Here is a 13726-nt window from a genome sequence, read left to right on the forward strand (position 1 = left end):
GAAATGGGCCTTATTTTGTTTAACAAAATATATATATATATATATATATATTTTTTTTTTTTCCTCAAAATGTGGCTAAATGATTATATAAGTAATACAAGACTCATTGTTTTTTTGTTGATCATATTTAATACAAGGCACACACACACATATATATAGAAATTAACTTATAACATTTATTAATTTAGTTAAGGTGTTATATTCAATTAACTATTTCTCCCAATATTAATTGTTGTGTAACAAAGAAAATAAAAATTAAAGAAAATAAAGCCTATGTAATAGAAAATAATAAAAATAATATATAAATTTTACGGTAGGGCCGGGTAGGGCTTTTAGGGCCTGGCCGTAGGGTAGGGACGGGCTTCATTTGCATGACCCTTACCCTACCCTATTTGAGAAAGGGTAGGGCCGAGTCGGGCGGGTTTAGGGCCGAAGGCCTAAATGATGAGGCTTACAGTGAAGTAAAATAACCCTCAAAGCTACTGGTTTTTGCGACCAAGATCAAAAATCAAGCAACATGTGGAGTAGAGGATGACTGGTCGCCATCCACTCCCTCTTCATTCATCAGGACCTCCCAAACAGAGAGCTTCCAATCCACCTTAACCCAAAAGGAAGCCCATGTAATCCATATAGCCTAAACTGATCCTGCTCCATTCCAAGGCCCAGAAGGACTGATAATCCCAATACCATGCCCAACCAAGCCCACGGGAGTAAACCCTAGGAGAGAAAAAAGTCTCCCCCACAGTGGTGCCGCCAGTGTGATCATGGGTAACCCACCACCACAAACTGACGCCGCCATGGTTCCACCACTACCTTTGCGGGTAGGGAAACACCAGAGACCTAAACCTGCAAAACCATTATCGCTTATCAAAGCAGGCCTTGAGCAAACTCAGTCACCAGTTGCCTCTGATCCGCTTGTCACTGGCAAGAGTGAAGGCGAGGAGCCACGCACCATGAAGGCCCAGATGGCCGTCATCTGAGGCTTCGATCCCCCAAGGAGACGAACCCGATCGAAACTTGAAGAGCACCGTGGAATCAAATCGCCCTTGCCGTCAAGGAGATGAGTAGAAAGAGCAACGCAGCCATCCTTCCATACCTAAGGTATAGGGCCACTTCGTGGCTGAGAAATCTCTCTGTCAAAAGTCAGGGAGTTTGTAGCGCCGCTGCCGATCAACGATGGTGATGACCTTTGGGTTGCACTTGAGAGAGAAAGAGAGAGCATCTTCCCGTTTAGAAAAACTATTTTCTCAAAAAGAAATTAAATCTCATATAGGACATTATTATATATATGTAGTGATAAACTGCCGCCTACTAATAATTTAATCTTTATTTTTTGGGACATTATTAATTCGATCATCGATCCATTGCCAAGTAGCTAGAAGAAAAATCATTTAGCGGTCAATATGATTAATTTTATACAAATGCACACAATCACATCTCAGCTGAAATTATCTTTATGCATTATTCGAACTCTTCCCCATCATTAGGATTTTAAGGACATTATATATACAGGTTCAACATTCACTTCACAACTGATATCTCCATTTGTTAAGTTGAAAAGATCAAAGTGATCGGTTTATGAAGGACAGAAAACATTTTGCTTTTGAGCCCTGCAAATCATGAAGTTCTCTTTTTTCTGCTCAAAGTGTTTATTTCCCCCAGCAGGAATCATCGATGATAGTAACATAGCCGGTAAGTATAGACTTTGTATTTCGATCATTTTCGGAAGCTTATCATCTTATCTATCCACCTCTCATATATCCTTTTTTTTCCTTGCTTATTCTTCAATATATGGGGAGTAAAAGAGTACTCGCCGGGAATCACACATAGTTCAATTTCACCCTTCTCTCTCTCTTCTTTTAGGCTGGGAATCACCAGCCTGGTTTCATTGTTTTGACTTATGAGATTATGAACAAACGAGTACTACTTTTGCCATATATAGATAGTTTTTTTTTTTTTTTTCTTTTTGCTTTCCTGAAACTATGATCCATGGCATGGTGAATGTCACTTAATATATGAATAATTTAGCAGGAATGCTATAACAAACCCTCAAATTGATAAATTCATGGGGTACGTGTAAAAGCATACATCTCAAATAATTGAGTAGCTAGTGTCAAATGATATATACGTTCAGTTGACATTAGATAATAATTGCACCATGTCCCGTCTTATATATTTTATATATAGCTTACATCAATTATTATCGACATACTTTGATAATTGATAGAGGAGTGTTGGTTTATGGCTATCTACTAATCATCATTTGATAAATTAGGTGTGCAATTTCTTAAAAATGTCCACACCTTCTCGTACCAAGAATTGAAAGTCGCCACCAATGATTTTCATCCCTCCAGTAAAATTGGTGAAGGCGGATTTGGCGCTGTTTACAAGGTACTTTTAACAATTACTGTTATTGTTTGGTTTAGGGTTTAAGGTTCGGTGACCAGCAATTTGAGAACATTCGCCCTATTACTAATGTTAATTGCATGCAAGAATGTCCGAGTTATATTTTTACTAAACTGTGCTTTGATTGGACTCTGAAGGGAAGATTAAATGACGGAAGAGATGTGGCCGTGAAAGTTCTTTCAGTCGAATCAAGACAAGGTGACAAGGAGTTCATGGCTGAGCTATCATCAGTCTCCAACATTAGTCAGGAAAATTTGGTGAAGTTGAACGGCGGTTGCATTGAAGGCCGTCGTAGAATTCTTGTTTACGATTACATGGAACACAACAGCCTCGCTCGTATCTTGCTAGGTATACAAGTTACATAGCTCGATTTTGATCCCTATTCAGCATGCTTGCATGTATTCTATCCATTTACATGAGTACATGGAGAGTATCAAAACGTAGTCTTCAATATGCAAGAGGCTTCTTCTCAATATACATATTAGCTAGTCATAATGAACACTAACTTTTAGTTTAGTGCATGTTATTTCTCTTCAAAATATTAGAGGATCGAGGTTATATATTTGAATCCTCCCGATCTCTCGCTACGTAATATATATGTATATGATGTGTGCTTATATATTATATGATAAACTGTAATTGATATGATTTATCGTTGGTTATTATTAGATGACAAAGCCAGATCAAAATTGGATTGGAGAGTGCGGAAAGAAATTTGTATAGAAATTGCAAGGGGACTTGTCCATATTCATGAAGAGGTTAAACCGCACATTGTACACAGAGACATCAAAGCAAGCAACATACTTTTGGAGAAGAACTTTCATCCACGGATTTCAGATTTTGGATTATCGAAGCTCTTTCCAGAACATGTTTCTCACATTACTACACGAGTGGCCGGAACTTTGTAAGTGGAATTGGTTGTCCAAGTCTAAGCTTAACCTAGCTATGTTTAAAAGCTTTTGATATCCTTAATGAGGAATGCTAGCAATCTTCCCCTCTAACCTTTCCCTTTCTACCTTCCTCACTTATCTTGTGCCATGTGGATTCATTTATGATTACAATATATGTATTTACTACCTTGAAAAAATTAATAACTAATTTCATTCCATGTTTTGCCCTTATTTATGTTTGACCTTATTAAATGCTCTCTATTAATATGAAAAAAAAACTCTTGATTCTTTTGTTTTTCTAACTTTTTTTCATTTCTTATATTACCTAAGTTTTTCAATGAAAATTTTTCTTTCATTTATTTGGTCATGTTCCATAATACTGAGCCTGTTTTTGACATTTTTTTAATATAAAACCGACAAAAAACAAAATGGTAAAACTCACTGACATGGCAGCTGCAAACCTTTTTTCATTTTTCCCTTCTCGTTAGAACACATGTTAGATTAGATGATTATATAATTTTTTTTTTTAACATTCTCTTCGATATATGTATATAAGTAAAGCAAATGTTTGGCCAATTTTTTGGTTTCAATTCTATATTTTTTTTGGGGAAAATTTGAAGTATGTATGTTCTTAAATATATATGTACGCATTTCTTATGTAAATACGTATGTAAGCTCACAAAAGTAATATAATTGCAAATAAAAAGGATTCACAGAAAGAAAAAATAAAAAAAGTTGAGAAACTAAAATTAATTACTTAATTAAATGCATGTGAAATTAAAATAAGGGTAAAGAAGGGAAGTGAGAATTTGTCTTTTAATTGTATTAATTATTTGAATTTTTTAGATAGTGGAATACACGTGGCATGCAATGAATGAGGAATGTAGAAAGGAAAATGTTGGACGGGAAGGTTGCTAGCATTCATCTTCCTTAATTTGTGTAGTTTTTAATTAAAAGTTGTTCCTCTTGTTCTTGATGAGGGTAGAGGTTATATTGCTCCGGAATATGCGGTCACCGGTCATCTAACGCGGAAATCAGACGTGTACAGTTACGGAGTACTGATTTTGCAGATAGTCAGTGGACGATCGGCAGTTGACTTCGATCTAGAACTTGGAGAACACTATCTTGTCCAAAAGGTAATTAAATGAACATTATACTAATTCGATTACTATTCTACTAATTCTCATATATTACCACATGCTCATTATGCCAAATTTAATAATTTTTTTTATCATGCGTCATTTCTATTTAACAAGTACTACACAAAACTACAAGTATAAAACTATGATGTAAAATAAAATAAAATAAAAAAGTCAATGGCTTGTTTGCAAATTTTTTTTTTCCCTCTCTAATATGTAATACAAGTCAATGATTAACTTCTACTTGGATTTCATGTACCATTAAACGATATTTATGGTTTTCCTCTAATTTTGTTGTGAATCAAAAAATATTAGATGTTTTGAGTATGTCATATCGTATCGTTGCTAGTTAGTAAATCATGAACACAAATAAGCTCAAAATAGTTTTTTTTTTTATTTTTTTTTTTTTAAGGACAACTCTTAGGTTCACTCCTTAGGTGAATGAACATATTCACCTTCTTTTATAATTAACGCATAATAACTTTATAATTTTCTAATCCAACCATTCATGTTGTATAACGTAGTACAAAAATTAGCTCTGTAAAAAATCGATCAAATTGAAGACCTTTTAATTATTCATTTCTATGAAATACATGCGGTTCATCATAAAAGGAGTAAGTAAGTGTTGTTAGAACCATCCATATGTTTCATTCAATTAGATAATTAAACTATTTATGATTCAATTGATTTTTTACATAGATGATCTTTAAAGGTTAATTTAAGATATAGACCGTTAAATTTTAAATTTATTAAGTAAAAGTATGTTAATTATTCGTTCACCCTGGGTCACCTAAGAACTAACTTCACAACGTAAAATATTAATGTCAAATGGCCTAACTAATCTATCTAATTGCAACATAATAGTCTAACTATACTTTCCCTTTAATTTTAATTGAGAAATGGTGATCGATACGTGCAGGCATGGGAAATGCACATGGACAACAGACTCTTAGATATAGCGGACTCGACACTTCAGCATGATGGCAACTTTTCAGAGAAGGAAGCTCTCCATTTTCTAAAGGTGGGTCTACATTGTGTACAAGAGAAATGCAACCTCAGGCCAAAAATGTCAGCAGCCATTGAAATGATGATGATCGATCAGAATGATCAGATCAAAGTGAATGATTTCAACAACGTGGAAATAAGGCAGCCAGGAGTGATCATCAATAATATGGACTTGAAAATAGCGCGGAGGAAGAATGAAAGAAGCTCAAAATTAAGCATTAGTAGCATGCAATGCCCACAAGTGTACCCTTTTAATACTAGAGTTTAATTAATTGTCGGGTACAATATGTATAATCTTTGTGTGTGTGTTTATTTTGTACATGGCCTTGTTTGTACTTGGCATAAAAAGCAATGGTGAAACTTCACCCTATAGTCATGATTGAAAAATCGAGCAAATTAGCAATAGCTTATATAAATGAAAATAGAATACATCGATAAATATGTAAAATTGGGTATTAGATCCACTTCGCCGGCAACATGTTATTTAAAGATCAAAGAGGACCAATTCAAGCAGATAGAACAATGAGAAAATAAAATAAAATAAAATAATTTTTTGATGAGAAAGATGAAGGCTAGGATAGTACTAAATCCTATCCAAATTGCTAAGTGAAGAATGAGGGTGACAAAACACTCTCTAACCCAAATTTGCTAGTTTAATTCAAGGGTCATTATCACAAATGGTATCTGAACTTATCCTCTATCTTATCGATAGTACCTGGACTTCAATTTTGATTACAACCAGTACCTGAACTTTTCGATTTCATTTCAAATGGTACATATCACTAACTTTTGTTAATGTTCCATTAAAAACTAATATGTGCAAAACACATGACCTATACTAAAGAGTAGTTTGAAGAAAATACCCATTTGTTTACTAGATATTTGATCAACTAATATGTTAATACAAATAGAAGTTCAATTAAAAATAGAATTAAAAATGTATCTCTACCCTCTTATGAAAATAAAATTTAAAAACAAGATCTCAACAAAAATTTATTTGTTTTATAGATACAGACAAAACATTTCAAATAAAACTATCAAACATTTTTTTTTGGACAAACTATAAAACATTTCTAACCAAAAGCTTATCAAAACTTTCATAATTCTTTTTTTTTCCTTCCATTCATATTTTTAATTGAAGTAGAAAGTTTTTCCTTTTGATAGTCTCATTTTTTATAGCCACAATATAAGTCAAAATAAGTGTATTACAAAAAAAGAATGTAATTTTACAAATTTATCTTTGAAAAATGAGTCTCATGTTTGACACATATCAGTTTTTAACGGAAGTTAGTGATAGGTACCAGTTGAAATGAAATTGAAAAGTTCAGGTACTGATTGTGATCAAAATTGAAGTTCAAGTACCATCGATAAGATAGATGATAAGTTCAGGTACCATTTGTGATAATTACCCTTAATTTAAAGGAAAAATCTTCCGTACAGTATCTAACTTTTTTGTCATTCTAAATTTTCATAGCTCAAGTTAAAAAAAAATATCATAATAGTACATGAGGTTTTGACCCCGACCCAACAATAGTACCTAGAGCCGTTAGCTCCGTTATGGAGGCTGCCAACTGGCATATTTTGAAGGGTAATTTTGTCCTTTAACTATTCTTCTTCTCCCAATGTGCATCAAAACTCAAATACGAAGGGACTATCTCTTTCACACTTCTTTCTCCCATTTTCTCTCTCTCATTATCATTCATCCTTCATTGGCAACCACTCCTAACCTATGCCATCGCCACCATCAACCACCCCACCTTATCATCACCACCGCCATCAACCACCCTAACCCACTGCCTTGCATCATGTAGGGGCACTTTTGGTCGGGGTTGTACAGCAGTGAAATCACCGAGCCCAAAATTTATCCCCTTTGTCTGAGTTAGTGAAGACTAGGCCCAACAAACTTCGAATGGCCTGAGAATCCTAGGAAGCTTGTTGTTGTGTTCTTCCCGGCAGCTCCTTGTATATGCACGGCAGTGAGTTGATCATTTCAAAAGAGGCTTGGCAAGATGCGTGTGGCGTGGGAGCTAGAAAAGCATGAGTTTGAGAAGAAGAGGTCCCAGCAGTGTTGTATACTGGTTGAGATAGATAGAATAAGAGATTTGGGTAGGATATGAATTGGAAAGGATGGAAAACTAAAGGTGGATTTGGGAGAGATGAAGCATGGCAGAAGAAGAAAGCTAGAGAGCTTGCTAGCATACCCCATTATGATCCCCCCTGGTTACAGCAGTAGCTATTTATATGCAATTCTAGCCAAAGGAATCTCGGTGGAAGGTCTCTACTGTTGGGTAAAGAGATGGCTTGGGTTAAATGCATGTACTGGATTTTGTATTGCCTCTTGATCTGTCAGGTTTTGTCTAAAGAAGATTATGGAATAGGTTTGGCAGATTTTCTGCCGTGAAATCTGTTGCTAGGATTGCAATCCCAAGATTTCTGCTGTGTTGCTGGGATTATGTGCTGTTGGGATTATGGGATTATATTATGTGGCTAGGATCAAGAATCCTATGTTTAGCATTTACTATTTTGTTTGGTTCTAAAGGATTTGGGCTTGGGTTTTTGGGCTCTCTCTCTTCTTCACTTACCCGTATTAAGAGTTAGGCTGTTGGGCATAAATTTTGGTCCCAAGTCCAAAATTATCAACAAGCCTAAAACTAATAACGAGCCTCATGCAATTCCGTTACCTTCCACACCACACCCATTCTTGTAAGCCCCAAGTGCGTGAATGTGGCTTGGTCCACGTGCGTGGCGTGATGTTTGCGGGTGTAATTTGCCTCGAAATATGAGTTGGGCTTAAAGCATGAATTGGGCTTGTTAGCTGGAAATTTGGGTGTCAACACATCATTTCTACCAATTGGGTATTAGTTGAAACATCAACAAATTGGACTCTTTCTCTCTCAAATTGATGGGATTGTAACTTGAGATTTATTGTTTTGCAATCCACGTTTTAAGATTTCAAGTTCAATTTTGAGATTAAATTTAGTTGATGGATTAAAGTAGGGATTGGAAATTCAATTGATGGCTTTGATTTGGGGCCAAGTGTTCCATTGTTGGGTTGATAAATCAAAGGTGAAACACAGCTTATGGTAATACAGATTGATGCAACCTTGTTGTCTCTAGTGAGCAATTTGACACCCTACATGGCCCCGTTGCAGGAGTTGAAGGCAATGCGTGTGTCCTTGAGCTCTTGGAGAGCCTTCTTCTCCGAGGACTTGAGACTCAAGATGAAGTAGATGTCTTCCTTGAAAGAAAGGGTTCGGAGGATGACGACCTCCATTAGAGAGGTGACGAAGCTTTTCTTGGAGGGTTTTGGGGAGGTGAGAGGGGTTTGCTGGAGAGGAATTATGGATGATGAGTTTCTTGGGGATATAGAGGCAGACCCAAGTTTGAAAACTCTCAGGAAAAATGTGCGTAGAGATAGTAAATTGGGAAGAGATGGGAGATTTTTGTATGAGGTGGTTATCTGATTTCGATTCTCTGAAAGTTTGTAGCTTCTAGAAGTATGATTGTGGAGAACAAGGGGAGAGAGTGTGTGTGAAGAGAGAGAAAAATTAAAACAAATTACATTATAAACTGAAATTACCCATATAACCTTCAAGTTATGTCAATTGGTTAATGCTATATAACGAAGTTAACTGCTCCAAGTGTTTATGTTGGGTTGGGGTCAGAACCTTAGGTAATATAATAATATTTTTGAAACTTGAGGTACCAAAGTTAGAATGGGCCAAATGTCAGTCTAGCTGCCAGACTGCATCTAAAATCAGTAAAATGTTATGAATCTGTTTTTTTTTTTTTTTTTTAATCAAGAAAATAACTTTATAGATTAAAGCTCAATGGAGTTGATTACAATCATATTGTAACACATCTAGAATACGGTCTGGAGCATTATCAAACCAAAAGGAATTTATGTTAGCCTCAAGCTATAATGGGCATCACATATCATTCTGCTGCCATCTACAGACAGAACATGGAAGATGTTATAGTACACATGGTGATACATAGAGACAGGTCCACTTATTTAACATCTAACGCTCACTTATTAAAAAAATAGCTTGAATCCTCTTTAATACTACTCCAGAAGATTTGCTAATAGCACCTATGTCAAACATAAACTTAGTTTGTTGGATCAAACCTTTAGGATCCCAAATACGAAATTCTAGAGAATTAGAGCTAATCAATTTGGTTCACAAAAGAGCCCAAGTCCAGTTTAGAGTCCGCAGTTGAGCTCACTTCCAAGGCACCATAACTGATATAGGCACCCAACCAGAAATTTGCACCCGAGCTTTTGCTTCACCATCATCCACCAGCCATGCTACTGCCATCCAGTTAAAGTCCTCAGCCACTGCCTCTGTACATGCTGAACCGGGTGTTGTTGCTCCTGTACTTGAGTCATCTACCATCGTAGGCCAAACTTGCCTTGCTAATGTTGATTAGTGCTTGGAGATGTGCGCCTCCCCCTCTGTACTTCGGATCATAACAAGCTTAGCCTGGGCATAGATAGTGAGCCTCAGCCTAGAACTCTCATTTTGCTTCGTTGCTTGCAATATCCAGCCAACGCCACTAAACTTGCATAGATTTGGCTTTTCTCCACCTCTTTGCCCTATTATTTCACTATCGGCACAATCGTTGCGCAAACCCTGATCACATCTAGGTTCAGTGACCTTTAGGGCTCCCCTAGGCGGTTTGAGCCACCTACAGTCAATAAAAATGCCCTATGTCGTAGATATAGATCAGTCGTGAGCCACAAAACTAACCATCCGCCTCCACCTACAGTCAATAAATGCCCTATGTCGCAGAACAAAGATTCGATCATTTGAGAAGCGGCGCACAAGGCTTGTCTTTGGAGACCAAATATTGCTGCCGACTCGGCGTTGCATGATCCTTCTCTCAACAAAGGAAGAAATGGCACTGATAGAAGGGTTGATTTATAATAAAAAAAAATCGCCATGGAAATCCTTGCCAAATGTGGCTAGGGTTTACAGAGAGTTTTCTCATTTCTTCTTCCGACATTAAATGGATATAATTTATAAATCTGCTTTTTTTGTATTTAAACTTATAATTAAATTAGTGCATTGTTAGAACTGAAATGTAAAAGAAAGAAAAAATTCATATCCTACCTAATCCAAGCTAAATGATCAAAATTTCTAGATCTCAAACCCTAATTGCATATTTTTCTTATGTTTAAATCTTTTTTTTTGAATAATAATATACATGATTTATAAGTATTTATTTATGGTTCCAATGGAATGATCATTAATGAACCAATAATATTAGTATTAGGGTACGCTGCAAGCGAAAATTATATCAATCGATCAGAGATTGGGAAAGAATCTCTTACAAACCATCACACGACCAAGAGCGTAAGCATGCATCTATAACTCTTAGTTGTATAACTCTTAGTTGGGTCCTACTAGCTAGTAGATAACTACATAAATATTCATCTCATTTGATCATTATTAATTAGTATTTATCGTTATGCTTTTCACAATTTAAGCACAAGGCCTGGCCTGGCCAGTCCAGGAGAATGTTCGTTCAGTAAATTATTTAAGAGGGCAGCAGGACATCAGCAGTGAATGAAATTCGATGAAATCTTCTGTAAATTTTAAAGGCTTAAAGGCCATCCCTATAAATTTCAAATTCCAAAAACCCAAAATGAAAATGGGGTTTGATTTCATTTCCCAGGAGATCTTCTTTAATTCTCAAGGCTGTGGTCCATTCTCTTTTCCTGACGATATGTCCTTTTTTTGACCCGCTTTGACCGTATACTATTCCCTGGTACCCAATTGAAATTCAAAAGGAAAAGAAAAATCAAAGAAACTTTCAGAGAGAAAGATGATCGATGGTGGTCCATAGTTCCAGTCCTTTGTTTTTGAAGCAGGATGAGATTCCTGAAGGTTATTGATGGGTTGGCCATGATGATAATCATCTCATCTCCTGCTGCTTCTGCTGCACAATCACTTGTAGCTTTTCCTGGAAATTAGAATCCCATCAGACACATGCACACTGCTTTTGCTTCCCTTGAAGCCCTGGCCAGACGTTGTTTTCTGTGTGCCAATTATGTGTTTGATTTGATTGAATGTATTATATATATATATATATATATATATATATCATGTAGCCCTAGTACGGACAAGGCAGATGAGCCTGCTGCTAAGTGCTAACCCTAATAATAATATAAATTGATTGATTGTAGGTGGGAAGATGAGCTCACTATTCCACTAGTAGCTAGCTCTGTACGCATGCAACTAGGACAAGGAATATGATCTAATTGTCTAGGAACTAGGAAAATCTTATCTCTAATTTTTATCTTCTTTTTTTTTTTTTTTACAAAACCCTTTTTCCTTTTTCTTTTTCTTCTTCTTTTTTGGGTTTCTTTAATTTATTGTATTTCTTCTTTAATTTCGACCGCTTTTGATTGTCCCCTCAAACAATTAATTAATAGTATTTTTGTGTACGTGTAGCCATTTTTATCAAAGATGTAAATTTAATAATGTAATCACACCGACACCACGAGGTTCGTGTAGTCGTTAGATTAGCTTCGCTTGAGTGACGTGAGTGAGTGATTTCAAAATTAAAGATAGAGTTTAATCCTCTGAAATATAATTTTTCTTTTATCTTAAAACTGTTGTACTTGCTAGAATAACATACTCTCACACATCCCAAACCAGGAAAAAAAAAACACAATATATGGTAATATGGACAATTTTAGATCGAGTTTGATTTATCATCTTTTGTCCTGTTTGTTTGGCAAATCACCATATGGTTAGAAACAACATGATTCGTGAGTATACAACTAAGATTGGATTAATGGGTTTTTACTGTTTGCATACTGTATAAAAAGGAACATATATAACCCTTTTTTAAAAGAATACATTAGTTCAAAGAAACTTGAGTAAAAACAAAGCAATTAGCTGGGTTTAAGGTCAACAACCAGGGGGTCATAGGAAGTTTCCATGAGAGTGATGAGACAAGCGTGCAAACAAGATGGAAGGGTCATGAGTGCTCATGTCTCTCATGCCCAGCATTACATGAAAACATGAAATGAGAGTTAATAAGAAGTTGTAACTTCCATGTTGTCAGTCACCTTCCAATTAGTTGATTAATTTTACCGTAATTTGAGCCATTTGACAGTTTCATTTTGCCAGTCCCCTCGTGACATGTGTGTGTGGAAGGGGTGAAAAATGATTAAACTGTCTGGATATGAGAATACATGTGACAACCCAGTAATAATGCCAAATTTTTACCTCAGAAGCTGTCATCATTATTCTCTCTGCACCTTACATAATCATCAAATCTGTAAAACCCTAACATCTAAAGGAGGAAGAAGAAGAAGAAGATCGCGTACCTTCCTTTTTCTCAGAGCTGAGAACCTGCTGCAAACTTCTGAAATTTCAATGCTGCTCTATGAAATTTCGTAAAGTACCCCTTTCAAATTTTGATACTAGTACTATTCCCGCAAATTCAATTGAAGAAGAAATACCAGATATAGAAACACCATATCATGTATAACACATATGCATGGCTCCTCATACGCCATCCACGGAGGTCATCGATGTTCGATAAGCTCTCTGCAAATGGCATACAGGGAGCCAGGCACATACTTGTGTATATATATGTGATATAACATGGTCACTATATGTGCAAAGCTCAGAAACCTAATTAATCAAATGAATACCCATCACACCCTTCATGAATTTAGACTGGGGTTTGTAAGAGTAGGGAATAGCATGGATTCTAGCTACCCTAGAGATCGGTGAGAGAGGGAGAGAGAGAAATAGAGAGAGGTATATATTGAACAGGGACAGAAAGAGAAAGAGATCTGGAGGAGAATGAGAAATGGGAACTAGGTCATAATCGAAATGAATTATAGATTTTTCTCAGAGCCCCACAGACCCCCATTTGAATTGGCATAAAACAAGCAAACCAGAAGGCTAAACTAAACTTAGGGAACCAGAGGGGAGCACATAGGCTTGAAATTTTTTGTGGGGTTTGTGGGTGGTGTGTTTCAGAGAGAAAGAAGGAAAATGTGGGGTTGGAGTTGCACCCCAGCCTTGCCTCTAAATATAGGCACACACCAAGAGAGAGGGAGAGAGAGTGAAGCATCTAGAGAGAGATAGACAGAAGTGATGATGGGTTGGGTTAGTAACCACGCAATTTCCTAAGCTAGGCCTTATGGTGTTTGAAATCTCCTTTTCTGGGTCGTAAAGCAGAGGTTGCTTTTATCCCTTCTGAACCCTCACTTTGTCTGGGAGCGCTTGGAAGACATGGATTCCTCATCCTTCTCTGTTA

At 36.3% G+C, this 13726-nt stretch overlaps 1 protein-coding gene across 1 annotated transcript; it reads left to right on the forward strand.

Moving 5' to 3' along the window:
• Positions 1-1619: 1619 nt before the first annotated feature.
• Positions 1620-5745, forward strand: LOC112182756 (putative serine/threonine-protein kinase). The gene is made up of 6 exons (XM_024321295.2): positions 1620-1692; positions 2276-2391; positions 2544-2754; positions 3076-3310; positions 4282-4432; positions 5355-5745. The coding sequence occupies exons 1-6, from the start codon at positions 1620-1622 to the stop codon at positions 5706-5708; spliced, it is 1140 nt and encodes a 379-aa protein (XP_024177063.1). The 3' UTR covers positions 5709-5745.
• Positions 5746-13726: the final 7981 nt, after the last annotated feature.

This window comes from Rosa chinensis, chromosome 1, assembly GCF_002994745.2.
Source record: "Rosa chinensis cultivar Old Blush chromosome 1, RchiOBHm-V2, whole genome shotgun sequence".
NCBI classification, from domain to species: domain Eukaryota; kingdom Viridiplantae; phylum Streptophyta; class Magnoliopsida; order Rosales; family Rosaceae; genus Rosa; species Rosa chinensis.

Coding starts and splice junctions, on each gene's coding strand:
- LOC112182756 (XM_024321295.2), top strand. CDS start 1,620: ATGAAGTTCTCTTTTTTCTGCTCAAAGTGTTTATTTCCCCCAGCAGGA. Junction 1,693..2,275: donor CGATGATAGTAACATAGCCG/GTAAGTATAGAC, acceptor TTGATAAATTAG/GTGTGCAATTTCTTAAAAAT. Junction 2,392..2,543: donor GATTTGGCGCTGTTTACAAG/GTACTTTTAACA, acceptor TGGACTCTGAAG/GGAAGATTAAATGACGGAAG.